This window comes from Copidosoma floridanum, unplaced genomic scaffold, assembly GCF_036245765.1.
Source record: "Copidosoma floridanum isolate Cflo_tuat_1 unplaced genomic scaffold, Cflo_Japanese_pri ptg000021l, whole genome shotgun sequence".
Lineage (NCBI taxonomy): Eukaryota > Metazoa > Arthropoda > Insecta > Hymenoptera > Encyrtidae > Copidosoma > Copidosoma floridanum.
The window spans coordinates 25471654-25492933 of record NW_028321898.1 but is presented as its reverse complement, the minus strand read 5'-3'; the positions used below and the strand labels follow the sequence as shown (position 1 = coordinate 25492933).

General features: G+C 36.3%; 1 protein-coding gene across 1 annotated transcript; it reads left to right on the top strand.

Moving 5' to 3' along the window:
- The first annotated feature begins 1279 nt into the window (after positions 1-1279).
- LOC106639204 (uncharacterized) lies at positions 1280-19936 on the top strand. The gene is made up of 26 exons (XM_089594613.1): positions 1280-1741; positions 3425-3529; positions 3617-4001; positions 5287-5364; positions 6495-6675; positions 6853-7078; positions 7318-7471; positions 7553-7682; positions 7769-7993; positions 8611-8784; positions 9017-9177; positions 11668-11950; positions 12038-12152; positions 12246-12360; positions 13080-13208; positions 14122-14475; positions 14561-14731; positions 14803-14958; positions 15261-15368; positions 15459-15798; positions 15863-16001; positions 16093-16198; positions 16558-16667; positions 16741-16873; positions 18278-18381; positions 19214-19936. Exons 1-26 carry the CDS (start codon positions 1635-1637, stop codon positions 19305-19307), a joined length of 4383 nt encoding a protein of 1460 aa, XP_089450739.1. The 5' UTR covers positions 1280-1634; the 3' UTR covers positions 19308-19936.
- Positions 19937-21280: the final 1344 nt, after the last annotated feature.

Below are 21280 nucleotides of genomic sequence, written 5' to 3'. Positions count from 1 at the left end.
TGATAATAAGTACGACACACAAGCTCTAATGGGGCTGGCAACATGCATTTACAGCCTAGAGACAAATATACACGAGAGCTGCTGCTGCTGCTGCTGTACTGGCAACCGGCCAAAAAATTCGCACAGAGGTATAGACGCGAGTAATGTTCCGGCGCACGCACACGCGCGTGTTTTTGAGAGGAGCAGCCTCTCTGGGGATTCCGCCGATGTGCTAGTAGTAGGCGCCGAGACACACCGGACATCGTCGCTGTCCTAATGTGACCTCTGTTTGCGGGGTTTTTAAATAGTGACCGACGGGAAGGACCGTTTTTGTGATTTTCGTGTGACACGGTGATGTTTTCTCGTCAAGCAAAACACTGTGTTTAATGATGACTGCGTATCGGTGCAGTGCATGTGTCTTCCCCGTAAGAAACAAAAGTGTTGTTGCAATGGATTACACTTTTGGTAGATCTCAGTATAGGTAGATGATAAGACAACCATAGACATTTTTCTCTCGTAAAATAGGAAGATAATCGTACGGTCACTACATATTGTAGAAATACCCCCTGTAAAAAAAAGCATCAGCGAAAATGATATGATCATCGATCTCTGATTGACTTATACGCCTGGAGAAATCAATTTTTCTCGAAGAAATAAAAGTTGCACGCGCGTAGCGCATCTCAAGAGCGACAAATTAGCGTCAATTCGCCCAAAAGACAGTGCAGGTGTGCCCGCAATTTTAGAAACTTCGCTCTAAACTTGGACAACTTCCACGACACGCCGTGCGTGTACACTATTATACAAAGTAGTGGTAAAGCTCCGGCCTATATACTCTTTTAGTGTGAAAAAGCTCTCGAGCGCGTCCGTGAGTGTACATCATATATACGTATAGGCTACAAATCGACACGAAAAAAAAAAAGAATCCACGTAGATGGACGGGCGGAGGAGAGGAAGACGCCCCGGGTAAATTTAATCGGCCGATCGTCTCTTTCTGATCCGCATTTGGGTTAGCGACCGATCCGCCACGCGCACACGCGCCCGACTATCGTCTTTCCTCCGTACCTCTTGGTCTTCATCTACGCGTTGGCTCGTTCGTTCGACAGAGGAGGAGAGAGCTCGCTTATAATTACGTAAGAAAAAGAGAGGGACGGATCCCCCCAGACGCACGAACCAAACCACCACCGCCGTGGCCGCCGTCGTCCCGCTTTTCACGACTCGCGGCGGGCCACGGGAAAATTGGGTCGAGGTGCCCGACACCTTCAAACGAACGAGTCTCTTCTTCTTTTTTTTTTTTTTTTTTCTTCTTTCCAGTATGTGCTTTCGACAAACTGTGCCCTTTGGTTATTATTTAGTGCATCTTTTTGTTTGTTTGTTTATTTGTTCACCACAACAAACCAAATAGTTCAAAAAGTGTCCCTGCGTGTCATACCGATTTTCAAGGGCTGTGGCGATACCTGCGCCGATTTCTTCCCTCCAGTGCCCGAGTGGAGAAAAAACTGGACTATGAAAAGCGCCCAAGATTGTGGATTGAAATCAGCCAAACTCGCGCCAGCCACCCAACGATTTTTGTAAAAAGTTTCACGGGAGACGAAAAAAAAATACAATTGGTTCCCATGGAAGCTAGGTAGCGAAAAAACCATCAGGACTCAAGGGTAATGAACAAGATGCACCACTTGTACCCAACCTCGACGGGCGACCCACTGTGTCCCCTGGGTTTTCATCCTCAAACAAAATGGCCTACCAGATGCAAAAGATGCTACAGGTAAGCTACAGTGCCGATGAAAAGTCGACGAGTAGGTGGAGCGGTCGCGCTGACAGGTTGTTTTGAGCTTGAAAAGTGAGCGAGGAAAATTATGTGGGTGCGAGAAAAGTCTCGTTGTTTGGGTTTACCGGGCATCGATATGCGTTCGCGTCTACTACTCGTGTTTTTGAGGGTTTGTTTCGGTTATTTTTAGGTCACGTGGCTGTGTACGAGCTGGGAAAGGAAATCTGCAGATGTGTGTTGTATGATAAAAGTATTTTCGATTTTGGGTGAACGAGGAGCAAAGAAGGTATTGTGTATATTTATACATGTGGACTACAGTTGGCAGTGCGGCTGATGCCAACGGATTGAATGAATTGCGTCAATGTACGATGTTGTTTATTGCCTACGATCGGCGATGAAGTGAAACTAAAATTAAATTAAACTTTGGGATTGATGGGGAATCTCGCACGTTTGCTTCTGCCGCGGTGACGTTTGTTATAAATAGCAGGCGGATTGACAAGAAAAGCACGAATGGGTGAATTTTTGCAAAAAAAAAAAAAAAAAAAAAAAAAAAACTAAACTTTAACGCTCAAGACGCAATTTCTATATTTTAGGCCAGAGTAAAAAGTTTCTTTAAAAGATATATGGCTAATATTTTTTTTTCAATTCATTCTCATTTTCTTGATTATGCATTTGTAACTGTTTATTGTTGTTTTTCAAAGTTTTTCCTTTTAGAGAATAAAAAAAAAAAACACAACAATTACATAGAGTTACACTCTCAAAAAAAAATGGCCAAAAATGAATCATATAAAATATGGTTTTAATGAATAAAAATGGTATATAACTTCTTCTAACTGGACTTGAACCTATAATTACAACAGTTTATTTATTACGTACAATCAGATTTTTTACTCTGGCAAAAACATAAGCTGTGGAGAGCAAAGTTGCGCCTGAAAATTTTGTTCACTAACACAAAGCAAAGTATTATACGCAAGTTCAAAGTTAGAGTCTTATTTCTGGATTCACGGAAAGAAAAAAGAAACAAACGCACTTGACGCGTTTCGCGTGACGTCCGTCGCCTTATAACTATAGTTATATACACCAATAAACTACTTCACCGTATGAAGGTTGTTGTCATTTTTTCACATGAAAAAAAAAAACTCTAAGAAATATGGATTTAACAAAGCCTCTCGACTTTTACATTGATAGTTAATCAACGCAACACTAAACGTATCTCCGTAAAAAAAAAAAAAAAAAAGAAAGAAAAAAAAAACAGATTTGTTAAAAAAACCGCACCCACGCGCCGCATAACAACGCGGAAATATCGTTATTTTCGGACTCGGCCGAGAAAATTGAATACGAGAGGAAAGGGGCCTTTTAAAATTGTCGTAGAAATAAGAACAACGACAGAGACGGAGGAACATGATGAGAGCTTGGACTTAATTAAGGCCACATGGAAAAATCGCGCTCACTGCCAGAACCTGGACTTGCCGTGGCCAGCCATTATGGCCCCAAGTTCAAGGCCGGCTGCTGAAGTTTGCGAGCTTTTCTCTCTTTAGCTTCCTCTCCTTTGGCCTCTTTTTTTTGGGGGGGGTCTTTAATTAGTTGAAGCTTCGCTTCCTACGACCACACCACTGAGACAGATCGATCGAATCTTTGTTCGGTACTCATTGCTCTACCGATATACTTGTCTTTCAATAGAGACTACAAGGACCACAACCAGGGAGCTGTCAAGAAGATCACGAAGGACACGACCTCCTCGTCGCCGAGCCTATCGGTATGGGAGCCGATGATTCCAGCGCGCCGGTAACGATATGCTTTCCGCTCTGTCCGAAAAAACAAAATCTCAAAGAAAGAGAAAAAAAAAAAACTCCCGATTCTCCACCCCCACAGTCTGTCGAACGGCTCGGAAAATCGGCGGAGCTGGTCGTCGACCTCGAACCTCGTGAAAGACGAGCAAAATTCAACGGGCAGCTGGAACTCAGCGGCGGACCTATCGAGCGCGAGCCTGAGCGATCTACGGCCGATTGTGACCAACGAGCCCGAGGTCACGGTCACGGTCAGACCACCAAGGCCGAAGACCTACGCGGGCTCGTCGTCCGATAGCTACAACTTCCGGCGCTTCAGTGTCGATGAGAGCTTCAGTGATCGCAGGTACCCCATGCCCACGAAGACGGAAGGCCAGTCGACGGTCCAGCCGCAGAAGCTGCAGATCAAGGGCGTGATTGATAAGAGCAACGGGGCGAGCTCGGACAACGATGCCGAGTTCATTATACAGGTGATATTGGACATGTGGGAATTTTGCTTCTACTTGTTTTTGGTTTTTTTTTTTTTTTTTTTAATGTTCCTGTACCCATTTGGTTAGAAAGTTTATATGTGTATGAAGGCTTTTTTCGTATACAAGAGAGAGAGAGAGAGAGAGAGAGAGAGAGTAAAGTTGGTGAGGAATCGGCAGTACAGTTTATCATGAAAAATTGACGGCCTTACTCTCTCCCTAGCGTGTGTATAGTTTATTCCTGACTGAATGACTTGTGATCCTATTACAATTCATTACGTGTTTGTGTTTGTGAAATGTACAATTTTGTTCGCTGCTTTGAAAAATTGATAGAACCAATGAACGATCTTCTTCATGAAGTTTTAAAAATCATTTCACATCGATTGTACGATTTATATCAAACACAAACAATGATCATTCATGTTAAAAAAATGCATTGTTAACGTACTTTGTAATGTCTTCAAGACATATACTATCAAAGCAGGCAGTGAAAAATCTCCTTATCAAATCGGTTGTAACTTTGTAGATGTTTCGATACCCGAAAATATACATATTGCAAAAGTATCGGCTTCTTGGAGAAACAATTTTTTTTAAATGTTTTTGGAGCCTACTTTATAAAAATAATCGGTACTTAATATCTCCAAACGATAACTTTTTTTATTTTTTGTATATTTTAGGATTTATTTACCATTTTTAATTAATAACTGAGAAAAATCAACTGGTGAAAAAAGCATCATCATAATAAAAATTCAGAAACAAAGATACATCGATTAAAATAAATACATAAAAGATGGTGTATCAGTGATGAGCATAAACGAGCGTATATGCTCATTACTATACAATTAAGAAAACTGTAAGAGTAGGCACTTTACGAGAGCTTACATCTTGAGAAAATCTAAAACATCTATAAAATTATAGTTAACTGAAATATACCGGTACTTTTCACTGATGTTTTGACAATAAATGTCCTGTATTGTTGTAAAAAACTAATTTTGATAAAGCTCATCTGTGATATGTCATGAGTTAATAATTTTAATTCTTTGAAAATTATAAATCAAAAATCTCATATCAAAATAATAGCAAAATTATTTCAAGATAAACATGGTATCGCATAAAATAATGAGCTTTAATTGTTGTTGCAAGTCTATATATTATATGTTTTCATGGATTAATTTTCTATCCATTACTATCATTTCTTAAAAAGAGAAGGCAAAATTCTGTTTATTAACCTCATTAATCTTTTCTATTTTCCTATTTTGTCTCTCTCCCGTTCTATAATCGATCGAAGGTAAGGAAATCGCGAATCGCCGAGCGAAATGGACCTAAAACCGAATCGTCCACTAAAGTGACGGAAAAGCCCGAAAAAGTAATTTTGACTTTATTGACTGGAATGAACAATTTGTTTTCTGTTATCAACGAAGGATGTCACAGTCTATCGTAGTGTAATCGAAAAATGTCTCATCATAACTAATCGTATCAATAGATAACTTATACATTTGCAAAGTAGTTTCTTAAATACTTTATAAAACTAGGTAAAATTAATGAAACCATTCGAGACATCGTTCGTTACTTTAGTCGCATATAGATGGTTTGCGTAGTCCAGCCTTATACCTCATGCAACATTACATCAACAAAAACAGTAAATAAACTGTAGTGAACCCTTTTCACCTTGGTCGATCCGTTAAAATTTATTGTAAACCTTTTAAACCGGTTTTATTTTCCTCGTAATAAAAATTTTTACAACAATCAAATAATTTGAAACTTTTTTAAAGATTAATTTTAGTATAAAAAATAATAATAAAATTTTTTTATGAAGTATTTACTGTATGTTTGTTTATAATTTTTTTAAATAATTGGTGCAAAGTTATGCAAAAAATACGTAAGTTATTATATACCTGAACAATTTAATATGTTTAAAACATACACACAAAATTAGTTCGATATTAAAAAACATGTATAGCGAAAACCGTCAAGTCAAATCGTGACCCACAGATAAAATTTATACGCAATTTACAAAAAAGTTATTTGTTGAATAACTTATAAACGCTTATGCGAGCAGTGTCTATATAGAACACATGCTCATACATATTTACGTATATATCGATGCGTTGACGAAAAAAAGGCACCACCTCGATTTGTAGAAGAAAAAATTTAATATCTCTGTAACTAGTACTCTCGATCAAATTTATATCTAAGTTTCGAAAAACCATGGATTGTCGATAATCACCCAAAATTCAGGCAATCGCAAGGAAAAAAAAAAAAAAAAGCACAACCACCAAATTCACCTCAATAACTTCTGCGAGACGGTACCTTTTTCTCTATACCGAGGCATCGATATTACGCACACACCGACAGCCACGCAGTTTCATTTAGCTTGCAAATCGCGATTGTGACATCCTCGCGATCATAAAAATAAGAGCCCTAAAAAAAGACTAACCGGGGCCCGGCCTCCTCCTCCTCCTCCTCTCTGTACGACAGCAGCGTCGCGACCAAGAGGTCGAGAAACTCAGGACGCAGCTGAGCGACATGAGGGCGCGGTGCGATCGTGTCGAGAAGGAGAAGGCCGAGATACTGCTGCGCAAGCTCTCCACGATGGACTCCCCGGCCAAGTCGTCCGGTGGCACCGACGTGCTCAAGCTACAGAAGACTGTCAAGGACCTTCAAGGGAAAAACGATAGTGAGTCTTTCTTTTCACCCCCCCCCCCACAGTCCTTCTGTTTCTTAGTCGCGTCGAACTATGATGTAAGAGGCAAAGACGTGACAAGCTTCGGCTTCGACTCTCCTTCGAAAATATTTCTATACGTAAAAAAAAAAAAATGAAAGTTTGACTTGTAAAATATTATTTTCTTTGAAGCACTGACGGAGGAGCGCGCGAGTCTTGCAGCTAAAATAAAGAGCCTGGAACGAGAGCTGAACTTGAAGACGCACAAGAGCGAGCGCGAGCGCGCCGCGGAGGAGCTGCGCTCGAAGCTCAAGGCCGCGGAGGCGCTCTGCGAGAGCCTCATGGACGAGAACGAGGACATGAAGAAGGAGATCAGGGAACTCGAGGAGGAGATCTACGAGATGCAGGACAACTTCAGGTGTGTTTTGTTTTTATCAAGTTTTGGCCAACGGGCACCTTTGGTGCAATGTATCTATTATTTTTAACAATAGCGCCGATATACCGGCTGATTTGCCACGATGATTATGCAATAATTCATGTGATGTTTTACGAGTATCGTTACTCTCCGTGCACGTAAACATCTAAGCTACCAGATCATAAATTATTATTGTATATAGCGACGGGCAATAAAACGCTTTTTTTTTCTAATGGTAAAAGAGAAGAGCAGGCCGACGAGTACACGAAACTGAAGAAGAACCTCGAACAATCGAACAAAAATTGCCGGGTACTGTTGTTTAAGCTCAAGAGGATCGAGCGCAAGGCCGAGTTGCTGGAGGCCGACAAGACTGATTTGGAAAAGAAGTACGAGCAGGTGCGTGTGAGATTGATATTTTGGTTGTGTCTTTTTCTTTGTACGAATCTCTAATTATTTCTTCGATCGACAAAAATTTAGATCAAAAGGATAGAGGACGTGCTGAAGAAGGTTGGGACCGAGTACAAAAATCGAACAAACAAAAAACCAACGGAGTACGCGCAGAAGATGCAAATCAAAAAGTTGGCCGACAGTATGGAAAAGGATGTGGGTAAGAAACATTTTTAGAGATACAATTAAGATAAACTAAGAAATTTTGTTTGATGCACTATAATAACATTTTCAATATATTAACAGGAGAAATAATCAACGTGATGGTAAACATGCTTGACAATCGCGATCTTGGATTGCCGAATACAAGTTTCAAGTACGACAAATTGGCCAAGGAGCACGAGCTATTGAAAGAAAAGCTCGACAAGACGGAAAAAGAATTGACGAAGGAAAAAGAGGCCAAAAAGAACAAGACTACTGGAACGGCTGTAGTAAACGGGGATAGCTCGAAAAACGAGGATTTGGTCAATTGTGAGTGTTGAATGAGATTTTTTTTTATGTAATGTATAAAAATAAGGGAATAATTTTTAATTGAGCCCGATTTGTCGATGCTCTGGTTGCTTCGAGGCTGTGGTCAAAAGACGGTGATTTCAATTAAATTTACGAAAACGTTTGTAGTTTATTAGAGATACTTGTTTTAAAAACACTATTTAGCGAAGATAAATGAAAAATAAGCTGGTCTTATTTAATACTTATCATTTATTATTGATTTTAAAACAATGAAAATGAAATCTTTCATTAATAAAAAATAACCTTTTAAGCGCGTTTCACACGACTAACAAAGCATTAAAGAGATCATCAGTTTTTCATTAGATTCATTTTAGTGTACATAAACAGTTTTTATGAAAAATTTGTCTGGTGTCTTGAAAACATTTTTTTTTTTTTTTTTTCTTTTTTTCTTTAGATTGTGGGGATTTAACAGAAAATTGTTTATATAATTCCTCGTGCACACAAAAATGATCGTTGGTAATAAAAAACAAAATGAATGTTTGCACTCGTCTCCGTTTTTATTGATAAAAAAATGAATTATAAATGTCATACTGGCTCTGAGAGTATATAATTCATGCGATTATAATTGCTTACTACAGTGAAGAAGAAATTGGAAGAAAGCCAGGCATCGCTCGAAACCGAGCGCAAGTCTTGGGATTCTGAGAAGTTAAAGTTTCAGGAGGAAAAAGAAAAGCTCAAGTCGAAATTACTCTCACTGTCGGCAGATAAGCTCAAGGTCTATAACGAGGTCGTACAGCTCAAAAAGGATCTCGGTAAATTGTCACAACCCTTTTAAGTACCTTATCCGAAATTTGTGCTCTCTTCTTTCTCGGAGAGATCCCATTTCTAAATTGGATCGTAAAATACTTCGAATTGCAACGCTATGATATTGTTATCTCTGTTTTAATGGAATAATTTTTGTTTGCTTTTTGTCAGAAATAAAATTGAAAAAGTTTTTTTTAATATTTTCGATTTCTTGTACGTGTGTAAATGTTTCAAACACAGAGGCAGCAACGTCGACGAAGAAGGATACAGCCAAGATTGAGACGGACCTGACGGATCTGAAGAAGGAACTTGCCCAAGAAAAGGAGCGATGCAAAAAACTACAAGAGGACCTGAAATCTGTTGGCGACAAGGAGACGAAACTCGCAAGGACACTAACTACGGTGAGTAACGTATTATGCAGCTGTTAGAGTTGTCATTTATCGTAGCTTTGTAATGGACACAAAATGAAATATTTTACGTACACGTAATTAATATCTGTGCTATTTTCTTTGAACTGAAAGTACATATTTTCCAAAAACGTGAATTTTCTTTAGTGTTTTTAAATTCTATTCTTATTTATGTGTTTACGGTAATATCGGCGAAAAAATTTAAATTTTATTCAAATGATGCATTTTTTTTCTAATAAAAAAGTCTAGCCAGTTAAGGAAAGTAAAAATGCTCCAAAGAACTTTACTTCAAGTTTGCGGATCAGAAGATACTATATAAAGATGTTCATGTGCTAAATTTTAGGTCTCTAGACTACTCTCAGTAAAATTTTGTTAGTAAGGTTTGGTAAAAATATCTTTTTCAGTTTTTTTTTTTTTTCTTTAAATTTTTTTTAATTTTTTCGGCTAAATAAAAAAAACTCTAAAACAGTTTTAAATAATGCTCTTGTAGGTGACAAGCAAACGAAAATTTTTTTTTATTTTTAGCGATAAATTCAAATTTTCCGGAATTGTTAAAAATGGAAAAAAATTTTTAGAAAAAACCTTTTTTGTGGGTTTAAAAAAAAAACCTTCTTTTTCTATAACCAAGAATTTTTCCAGATTTTTAGAACTAGTGAAACGGGCCCAAAAAATAAAAATCTGGAATTTTTGGCTTTTTTTGTAACAGCATTATGAGAAATAAATACAACAAAGATTCCGTGAAACTTCAACTAAGAATAAACATTTAATATTGGCTTACCAATTTTTTTTTTTACTCATTTATCGCAGTGACAACGTAAAAAAAAATTTTAAAACTTGTATTTAATTTTTTTGATTTATTGCACATTTTTTTTAAATCTAAAAAAATATGTTAATAATACACTTTTAGGTGAACAATATACAAAATTTTTTTTTTCAATTTTTGGCACTGAATTCAAATTTTTAGAGACGTTTGTAATTTTTAAAAGATTTTAGAAAAAGCCCTGTTTTGTGCGGTGTAAGAATAATATTTTTTTTACAATACAATTACTTTTTTTTATCAGTGTAAATTTTTTCAGATTTCTAAAACTGGTGGAATGGATCCAAAAAATTAAAAACTAAGATTTTTGGCATTTTTTCGCAACATCACTATGAGAAATAAATACAAAAAAAAATTCCGTGAAACTTTAATGATAAATATAGATTTAGTAATTGTTTAACAATTTTTTTTGTATTTATTTGTCGCAGTGACAACGTAAAAAAACTCTAAAAATCTGTATTTATTTTTTTTTTACCTGTTGCACATTTTTTAAAAATCTAAAAAGTTGTTTAAAAAATGCCCTTTAGGTAAAAAATATAAGAAAATTTTTTTTTTTTCTTTTTGCCCTGAATTCAAATTTTTAGAGACGTTCGTAATTTTTGAAAGATTTTAGAAAAAGCCCTGTTTTGTGTGGCGTAGGAATAATATTTTTTTTACAAAACAATTACTTTTTTTTATCAGTGTGAATTTTTTCAAATTTCTAAAACTAGTGGAATGGATCCAAAAAATTAAAAACTAAGATTTTTGGCATTTTTTCTCAACATCACTATGAGAAATAAGTACAAAAAAGATTTTGTGAATCTTCAATGATAAATAAAGATTTAATAATTGTTTAACAATTTTTTTTTGTATTTATTTGTAGCAGTGAAAATGTAAAAAAATGCCAAAAATATGTATTTAATTTTTTTGACACCTTGTACAATTTTTAAAAATTTCAAAAAAATGTTTTAAAATGTTCTTTTAAGCAACTAATTAATGTATATTTTGTTTTTAATTTTGGAATTAAATTCAAATTTCTGGAGCCGTTAAAGATTTTTAAAAAATTCTAGAAAAACGCCTTTTAAAGTGGTATAGCAGAAAAAATATTTTTTTTGTAATGGACACATTTTGTTCTGTTATTGTGAATTTTTCAGGTTTAAAAAAGTGGTGAGACACGTCCAAAAAAAAAAAAAACTGAGTTTTTTGGCGTTTTTAAACTGTCACTACGACAAATAAGTGCACAAAAGGATCCGTAAAACCTCTACTAAAAATGGGTTTTTAATAATAGTTGTATTAAGTCTCTATTATATTGATTTCTCATGATAACATTGCAGATACAGTAGTATTATGTTTTCATATAATATTGTGTTTTTAATTTGGTATAAGAGATGAAAAACAACAATTTTTTATGTACAAATAACTTATAATAGTATTTTTGTAACTAAAAAAAGCGAATTACAAGTGCCATTAATGGTCAATCGTTTTTCTCAAAAATAATTTTTTTTTTTTTTTTATTATTTGTAAAGTAAGTTTGTTAATTTCCACAAATTGAAAAATTATTTGTAATAAAATTGTAATAAGGAGTCATGTCTTTAAAAGAGTAGCTGTATTGAGTAAGAAAAAGTTTTTTTTAACGGAACTTAAAAGTTATTTAGAACAAAAATACTAACTTGTAAAATATACTTCAGGTCGAAACAGCAAAAATTCAAATGGAAAACGACCTAAAGCAGACTAAATTAGAACTGGAAAATCTCAAAAATTCAACATCATCGAAGGTATCAGATTTGTTGTCAGAATTGGCCAATTTGAAGAAGGAGAAGGACAAACTGACGAGCCAACTGGAAAAAGAAAAACAAACTAAGGACGAGGAGATCGAAAAATTAAAAAAGAAGAACCTTAGACTGGAAAAGGCTGGACTAAACTCGAAAAAATTGGAAGACCTTAAGAGCACGTATGAAGAAAAAATAGCAAGTAAGCTTGCAGTAATAAAAATTTGAAAAATATATTTTACACGGTAAAATTAAAATCAAATTATACTCTAAATTCCCGTAAAAAAAGATTTGGAAAACGAAGTCAAAAGAGGAACGCGTCAGTACGAGGATCTGAGTAGCAAACATGAGAAACTAACCGAGACGAAGTCCCAGCTCGAAAAGGAAAGCCAACTTCTCAACGGGTAAGTGTCTAGTGAAAATGAATTGCCTTTAGAAATTTACGCAATCGAGCGATGAAAGGAGAGGAAAAAATAATCCATCTATTCGCGTCGCAGACAACTAATCGACCACAAGCAGGACTACATAACTCTGCAAGCGGAACTGCAAGAGCTTCGTCAGTTCTATAGGCTCAAGGAGTCCGAATGGCTAACGCTGAAGTCGCGCCTCGAAGTAATTATGCCATACATTTTAACATCCCTCAATATAATATAGATTGCCTCTTTTTTTATCGGCTTTCACACTGTCCGACAATTTATCATCGTTAACAAAATAGCAGACTTTCATTGAGTTTGATTTAATAATTGTTCAAGTGTGAAACCAAAGCTTCTTGACTAATTTTCTCTTTTTATTGTCTTTGTAGGCAAGTTACTGCAGTATCACGTAGAAATTCACGTGAAACGAGAGAAGCTTGTTAACTACTTTATGTGCTAATTCGTTTATCTAATCGAAAACCTAACAGATTATATATCTAGCATAACTGTAACATTTAATCCAATAATAAAATCGATAAGTATACTCAATATAATAAATATTATATACGTACTCTAGATTTTCCCCATTAGGTTTCCAAAGGTAGACTAGAGACTCCGAACGACAAAAAATTGATTGATTAATTGCATTAATCCACCACCCTACACTGTTAGTTTTTCAGAAATATTCAACCATACATTTATAAAATCCAATCACATCAATGATTCTCACCACACCCCATGAGATCAGAGACAATTAACTTTGGCACGAAAACTCCAAATTAACCATTTATCTGACATTCCCTCTTTGATAGTACATATATGACAGTGTGAAATCGCCTTGAGCGATAGGTACCGGAGAGCTAAATTAATGGGTACGGTTCCCGTATACCTACATCAATAATTCTGTCTGCGTTGCAGGAACAATTGCGAGAGTACGAAAAAACGGCGAATGGACTACTGTCGCAAGACGATTTGCGGGAGGAAAATCTCAGGCTTAAAAAGGCGAGCAGCTCGATGACTCAACAAATCGAGGACTTGAAGAAAGTTGTGAGTACACGTGGACACTGAGCTGTTGATTAATTTTTAGACTTGCATTTTTTTCCGCTCCCTCATGATGAGCAATAAATCGCTTCTTTGCAGCTTTGAACTAAGGTTGAAACTATACTAGTTTCAAAATTGTAAAATTAATCTATACTCCTAAATACAGATAATATTAAATTTTTAGAGAGACTGTTCACGTAGGTTGGATGTTAGAAATAATTTAATATAATTTTTGTTGATTGGGCATTCATTTAAGAATCAAGTTCACGTTTTTAATTAATTTGTAATGCAAGAAACAATTTATTCAATTTTAAACTAAAACTTGTTTTAAATAATTAATTAAATTTAATCTTTAGCATAAAATATTTCTATAAAAAACTTTCATCCAACAAATTTAATTGTCAGTTAAAATTTGCTCAAGTGTTAAATACTTTTTTAATTTCTATTACAAAACTAATCATTTATCAATTTATTTTATTTTAATTTAATTGAATTAAATAATATTTTAAAAGCCAGTTATCATTAATAAAACCAAAAATAAGCATTTAGTCTTGCAGTTGTAACTAAATCCATAATCACAATTAATGATTCATTCGGGAAACAATCAAATGTTCTTGAAGCTATTAATATTCAATTATATTTCATTGTTTGGTCAAGTTCTAATTATGCAGTTGCAAACAAAAATATTGAAGATTACTCGTTATGAACTAACAAATAGATGAAACAATAAATAAATTTGTCATTTTCATTTCGTCTTCAAAAATTTACAGTACTCTTTAAGTTTACTGTCACAAAAAAGCGATTGGAGCTAAAAGAAATATCTACTCGAGAAACCCTAATGTTCATAAAGATTTTGTCATAATCCACAATCAAAGATCCAAGAACATCTAAAAAAAAAATGAAAAACCATATTCACCAGAACGACGACCTAAGCGGCAAGCTGCAAGATTACACGCGGGTCTCCAAGGTCCAGCGCAACCTAACAGCCGACAGTTCGGCCCTGGAATCAGAACTGCGCAAAAGTAAACTAGCACTGGAGAATGCGGAAAAGTTGCGGAAAACGGAGCTCGCTCAGAGCAAACTACGCTACGAGCAGAGGATCCAGGCAATCAGCGACGAAATCAAGAGCATACAGGCGCAACTCACGAGGTACAAACGCGAGCGCGACACTTACAAGCAGATGCTCGAAGGAGCACAAAGGACGATCGGTGAACTCAAGAGCAACGCCAGGCCCAGGAGACAATCGAACGCATCGACGGGCGCATCGACCGAGGTAAGAATATTAATCGTAAGATAGAAGACTGTGTTTTTTTTTCTTTTTTTTTTTAATAATAACTAATTCTACTGTATTTTTTAAGGACGAGGAGGTGTCGAGTGCCATTCGAGCGCAGCTAGAGAAGCAGATCGTTACGATGGAGGACGAACTGTCGGAGACAAAGCTTGAGGCATCCAAGCTGAAGACGGAACTCGTCTCTGAAAAGGCAGCCTCGGAGATTAAAATGGCCGAGCTGCAGTCGAGGGTCAACGAGGTATGTATATAGTCGTCTCACGACAAAATGGTGAGATTTTTTGTGGGAAAAAAAAAAAATTTTATTCACAGCTGGAGGAGGAGAGGCTGTTGGCTAGCGGACGAGCAAAGATTCCAGGGCTGAAGGTGCGCATGGAACTGGCCTGGCAGAAGGAGCGCGAGGACCAGCAGAGGCTACTGCAGGAGACGGCGACACTGGCACGTGACCTCAGACAGACGCTCTTCGAGGTATGCATACCTTCTTTTGTATTTAATATAAATTTTAAACAATGTTTTTTCGATACCGGGGTAAATTCCTGAAATCACGACCAAATTTATCCAGCCACTCGCAGTATTTCGTAATTTTTTTTTTTTTTTTCGTTGTCGAGATGGACAGACCAAGTCAGTTCCCACTGGATGAAAAGCTCGTCTCATTTTTGGGCCCATATATTACAAATAACCAAGTGAATACATTCTTGGTCGCATCGAAATATCATACGACGAATGAATAAACGATTGCACCCATATTTGCGCTCATTTGATCCCCGTAGGTGGAGCGAGAGCGGGACAAGGAGCGCTTGGAGAACAAAAGGAGATCCGAGCAAATGAAAAAACAATTCGAGGAGGAAAAGACCGAGAGCAGAAACCAGTTCCTCGGGGTGAGTACTGCTCCCAGTAATTTTCCACAAAACCCAAGCGTACGATGTACGAGCAATGACAAGCTTGTTTTCATCCAACGCCAAAATCAGCTCCAAACCGATCTGATCGAGCTGAGAGACGCCCACGCGAAGCTGCGCACGAGCAACGAAAAGATGCGCCGCGACAAGCACAAGTACGAGCAAGAGATAGACGACCTGCGGGGCCTGCTGATCAGCAAACGCAGGGCCGAGCAATTGGAGGCGCGCAATTTGAACGTCCTGCTGCAGCAGGTGGATGATCTCATGAGGCTATTCCCGGAGACGAATGGTAACGCGGATGACGGGCGCGGCAGGCAGGAGTTGTACACGCCAACGCCGCCTCGTAGGCTCAAAGGACCCAAGTCGAGGGAGTCCTCGCCGATGCTGGAGTCGAGGGAGGACGTCAGTCGAGGTAGTGCGTTGAGCCGGCAGAGTCGGTCTCATTTGAGGGGTTGACGTGACAATTGTTTTTGCAGCCTCGTCGGTCGCACCGGCCGGGAAGACGGAGAAGCTGGAGTACACGATAAAGAAGCTGATGGAGGTCGCCAGGGAGCTGCAGGAGTCGAAAAAGTCCTCGGACGAGAGCGCTGGTAGGACGAAGAAATCGAGCAAACGGTGGGTGTAAACATTAAAGTGTGTTTGTGCTCCTGTATACAGAAGTAAATTAATTTTTTTTTTTTTTTTTTTTTTTTTTTTTTCTCTGTAGGTCTTCGTCCATTGAAAACGATGCTGGGAAAGTGACGGGTCGCTCGAAACCGAGCTTGAAAAGGAAGAGCCTCTCACTGGAGCAAACGACCGGAAGAGGTGACCAGGTATGCGTATGAGTCGTTTTATCAAAAATATACTACAAGGTGCTTTTGAAAGTTGAAAAAGTTTGTTGTGGAAGTCACGCATTTGGGATTTTTATCTTATAAAGTATTGATAGTTTTATTTTCTTTTATACCAGTTTCGAAGGAAGAAAATTTTTTTTTCCATCGTTTTTTGTGAGCCTGTCGATTCTCTTTGGCTTAGAACAAATGAAAAGACGAGTTATTTTTTCTAAAGTAAAATAAAACAAGGATTTTCACAAATTTTGTTAGGGTGTGAAAAAGAAAAATCAAGTTCTGTACACATGAAACGTAGTCAATAGCTATCCTCTTTCTGATACTTGCAATTCATGTTTGCTTTCCAGTCTATATGGGGAAACAACAGCAACAGCAACGTCTCGAGCCTACAGTCGTTGAACGGTTCGGAAATGAGTACTCGGCACGGTAGTCTAGTTCGAGACGCGAGTATGGAGAGGTTCGTGCGATCATTAATTTTTCCAAATTAAACGTATGAATTAAAATTGAAATGTTAAAACTTGTCCGTCTAGCCAATTGTCAACTGAATCCACGCAGAGCGAGATACTCGACAAAAAACACAGCAAGGGAATATTTCGCAAGATGACGACGAAACTGACGAAATCGGCGAGCCTGGACGATCCATCTTACGACTCGTCCCTTCAGGTACGTGAATACCGAAGCTTTTGACAATATAACGATGCTCATGTTGTAGCCCTGCATCAAGTCATTATATTCTTTATGATAAAAAATATAACAATGAAAATTCTCAATAAAACAATTGACAAGGATGAATCGTTTGTGTGCTTTTAGTCATATCGACTGATACACTTTTTGGAATAAATCGCTCGCAAAGCTGACAGGACTAGCTTCCTTTACTTTTTTTCTTCTTCGTTTTGTAAACTAAAATTGCAATTACGCTTTCGCTTATCTTTCTTTTTTTTCTTTTTTTTTCTTACTTCAAGCAAAAAATTTACCAATAAGACATATACATTAGACATGTAAATGTAAATACTAAGGCTTAAGTATCACAAGGAAAAATACATACATGGCTCATTTTATAAAAGTTGTTTCAATTATAACCAAAATACGTGAGTAACTGAATTGGCTGTCAAGTCAATTTGCCATGATGAACCGAAGAATCATGACGTTCAGATCATGTTTTACACATATAATAGGTAAAAAAATTCATACTCAAACTGTGCCCATACTTTTTTTCTAATTCATATTTTGTCTGTAAAAAAATCACCTTTTGTGTGTTTTGTCAGAATCCCCCTGTCATTTACTGTTTTTATTTAATTCTTGTTAAATGGAAGTCTCGGTTTCCATTCTTTCACTAATATTTATTTTATACTCTAGCATGATTCTATTTTATGAACAATCAATGATCACCGCACATACTTAAATAATATGTGTTACATTCTGAGAATGTTTGAAAGGAAAAAATATATTTTCACGCCTTGTTATCCTTCGTTCATGCATCTGATCATTGTTTCTTTCTTACAACTGTATGAAACGCACGTGAATATATATCATGTCATTTATAATTATTAATGTAACCTACAAACGTCTAAAGAGTTTTAAAAATAATGTATTAATTAATATTAATTGAGATGGTTCATGCATAAAACTAGTCTGTACAATGAAAAATAAAATTTTAAGAACTGGCTTCTAGAGACACAACTAACACTTGGGCCCAGTAAAGTTTATTATTATATTTATTAAATATGATATGAGATAAAATTTACTATTGGTACTTTTACCATGAACCACCTTAGATATAACTTAAAGTTATTCATCACTGAAGCCACCGATCAATCTAAGCAAATCGAATTTTGAATAAAAAACTTCATCTCGTGACTCGCTAATCGTTCAAAAAAAAAATTTTCCAATCCCAGTGACTATTATTATAGTACAACTTTAATACAATACATGTCTAAACATATTAAACAAAATCATATTCGTTACCTTGTCGATTCCGTTTGAATTCCCCATCTTCTTCTTCTCCAGACAGGAACACAAATGTAGTACTGGCCAAACTCAATAATTTTCTAAACTGTTGCATTGTAGAGCTCGGGATCCGAGGCGAACCTAACCGAAGCACTGAAGAAGGATAAGAAGAACCTGAAAAAAAAGTTGTCGGACATGTTCAAGCGTGGCTCAAAAAGCAACGGGTGAGTTTATAGTTTACGCATGTTATTTCATCACCTTCTAGCTCACTTATTTTTTTTTATTTATTTATTTATTTTTTGTTTATATTTCATCTGGGTTTTTTAAAATTAAAAAAAAAAAATATCATAAATACAGGAGACTTGAATTGGAAACAAAGACTTTTGGCGTGGGTACGGAGACTACGGGCTTTGGAATACGTGTTATGTGGGTACACCCATTGTTTTCAAACTTTGTTTTCATTTTGGACAAAGATATGCCAAGGAAGCCCGCGTAAAAAAAATACTTATTCTTAAAAAAAAAAGCCCTGAAGACGGCACTTCAATCATTTCTTTGGGACTTATTAACGAAACATTGTTTTCAATTTTATTGCCGCTAAAAGTTGATTAGATAGTATTTTTATCTGAAAGAAATTAATCAAAAAACTTACTACCATTCGTAAAAAATAAAAAAAAAATAAAAAAATAAAATATAAACCCTTATGATTTTGACTAAAATTATGATACAAGACACACTATCGGTTTTATAATAATAAGGAAAAGAAATTAAAAATATCAATTCCAAAATAGAAAAAAAAATCTCTCAACTTTACTGCCAACTAACTTATATCCGTATGTATTATACTACCCTTTTCATATACACGTATATTAAACCAAACCGGTAAAGTGAGTGAGAGAACTGATTGAGGGAATAAATTGATCGACCAGTTTGTCGATTATTTTAATACCCACACGTGTTCAACATACACTTAAATTTGCTACAAATTAATTTTTCGTAGCCATTTAACATCATCTCGCATTATTTACACAAACGCAAATGAATTTTATTTCCTTCTAGATTAGACAAACCAGACAGCCGGCCACCGTCACGGACCTCCTTGGCGTCAAAAGACTCGAGGGTCTCGAGAGTCTCGAAAGCCACGAAGACATGATTCCCGAAGCACCAATAAACGCATCGTTATTGAAACCTTCATTATTTATCGTTCGTTGAATAATTCATAAATGAAATTAAAAAAAAAAAAAAAAAAAAAAAAAAAAGATGCATATTAATCATACGCAAAGCTTTACCAGTTTGGCATTTTATACGGACACGTACACTCAAGCGCGTATCTTATTCGCTATGGTGTATGAATTAATTGACGAAACAAAAAATACATTGAAAACGATCGATCGACGTTTGTATACGAATTGGTATCGATTAAAAAGTCTACTGATTATGGTGTCGTAAGTTCTGAATTGAAAAGTTACCCATTTAGGTGTTTATCCTGGAAAAAACGATGGATTGAAAAAATTTGACATAAAAAAATTGCCTTTTTTTTCTAATCAACAAAATCCCAACGATTCGATCGAAATGTGCCTTTTTGCCGATTGGCAACTATGAAGTGGCGAGTGTTCGATTTTTATATCGTTCAATGTAAAAGGGCACAGGCAAATGTGCCAGTGGAATGCGTGAATTATGCAATAATTGTGTTGCTACCGATATGAGCTGCATACACGTATTATTGTTATTTTATTTGTAAATATTGTTATCGCATTAAAAGTAATGATGTTGATCAATCGACTTGGACTGTGTTATTTTGACGATCACGATTTTCCGCCCCAAAATTAAAATCCATTTTGTACATATACAATGTTATCCATTGTTGATAGCTCGTTTATTTAAATAAACTGCCTGAAGTGATATGTCATCAGGTATGATTAATAATAACATGCATCCCTACATAAATCATATAAAAAAAAGTACAGATTAATAAGATGTACATGTCGTCACAATTTTTACAAATTTACATTGGCAGAAAGATGGTATTACATATTTCTTTTTTCGTGCAACTTCACGATTTCGTTAAACACAAGAAAAAAGTAGAAGCATTGAACTGGAAAAAAAAGAAAAACCACAAAAACCGTATTGCCAAATGCATCCTCGCCATGTTCCCCAATGCAGAGTACAAAAAAATGCAACCGTATACTCGTATCAACATCTCAGGGCACAGAGCGCCAGCTGGTATTTTTCTTCCGGTCTCCCTTCGTACACTCACACGTGCGGTAATCTTGAAAAATCGATGCATGCAGATTCCAGCGCAATTACATAAGCAGCACACACCAAAACTTACGTCTTCCCCCCCTTTTTTTTTCCTTTCTCTCCATCCAATCCCCGTTAAATCCTTGCTGTGCTTGCAACAAGAAAAAGAAGAAGTGGAGTGGAGGGAGTAGAAGAACAGTACACGTTACGGCAGGGAATAAACACAATTTATAAACGCCAGGGTGGCTTCGCGAGCACGTCCGAGTTAATCGTCGTCTCAGGAGAGGCTCTTTCTCTGTGGCGGTGTGCTCTTTACCTTACAGCCGACGACGACCACGACGAAAAACCTGTCACGCAGAAATCGGACGAGGGCCTTACCTGTGCTTTCGGCGAGTGGGTTTCTTTTTTTCCTTTGGCTCCTTCTTTCCCTCGGGAGAATTTACACTGGTATATACACATAAACAGTTGAGTGTGACGAAAATTGGAAGAAAATTCATTGGGTTATTGGTTTAAAATTTACCATCTTGGAAAATTGAAATTTTTTTTCCTAGGTGAGTATAAACTTTAATCAAAAATTAACCAAGGTTTTGCACTTTATCAACAATCAGTGCCCCAAATGTGTGCGTAAAAAAATTTATTTCCAACTTCAAAGAATATCGCAATAAATATTTATGTTTTCAGTCCCTGAATTTTTTGGGAATATAAAAATCAAATTAGTACTTGTCAAGTGAAAGCTAGTTTATAAGTAGATGGTTACATGTACAATCACTTTACATCAAATCAAAATTGGTATAGGATAAGAAATGTTAAAATAATAACAGAAATTAACAGTTACAGGATAAACTTTACGACAATTAATTGATAACTAATTTGATTTTACAGATA

Excerpts from the sequence above, each read along its gene's own strand:
- LOC106639204 (XM_089594613.1), top strand. The coding sequence starts at position 1,635 with ATGAACAAGATGCACCACTTGTACCCAACCTCGACGGGCGACCCACTG. Across the intron at positions 5,365-6,494 it reads TGACGGAAAAGCCCGAAAAA|GTCGAGAAACTCAGGACGCA; the intron begins GTAATTTTGACT and ends CGCGACCAAGAG. Across the intron at positions 16,668-16,740 it reads CGAGACGCGAGTATGGAGAG|CCAATTGTCAACTGAATCCA; the intron begins GTTCGTGCGATC and ends TTGTCCGTCTAG.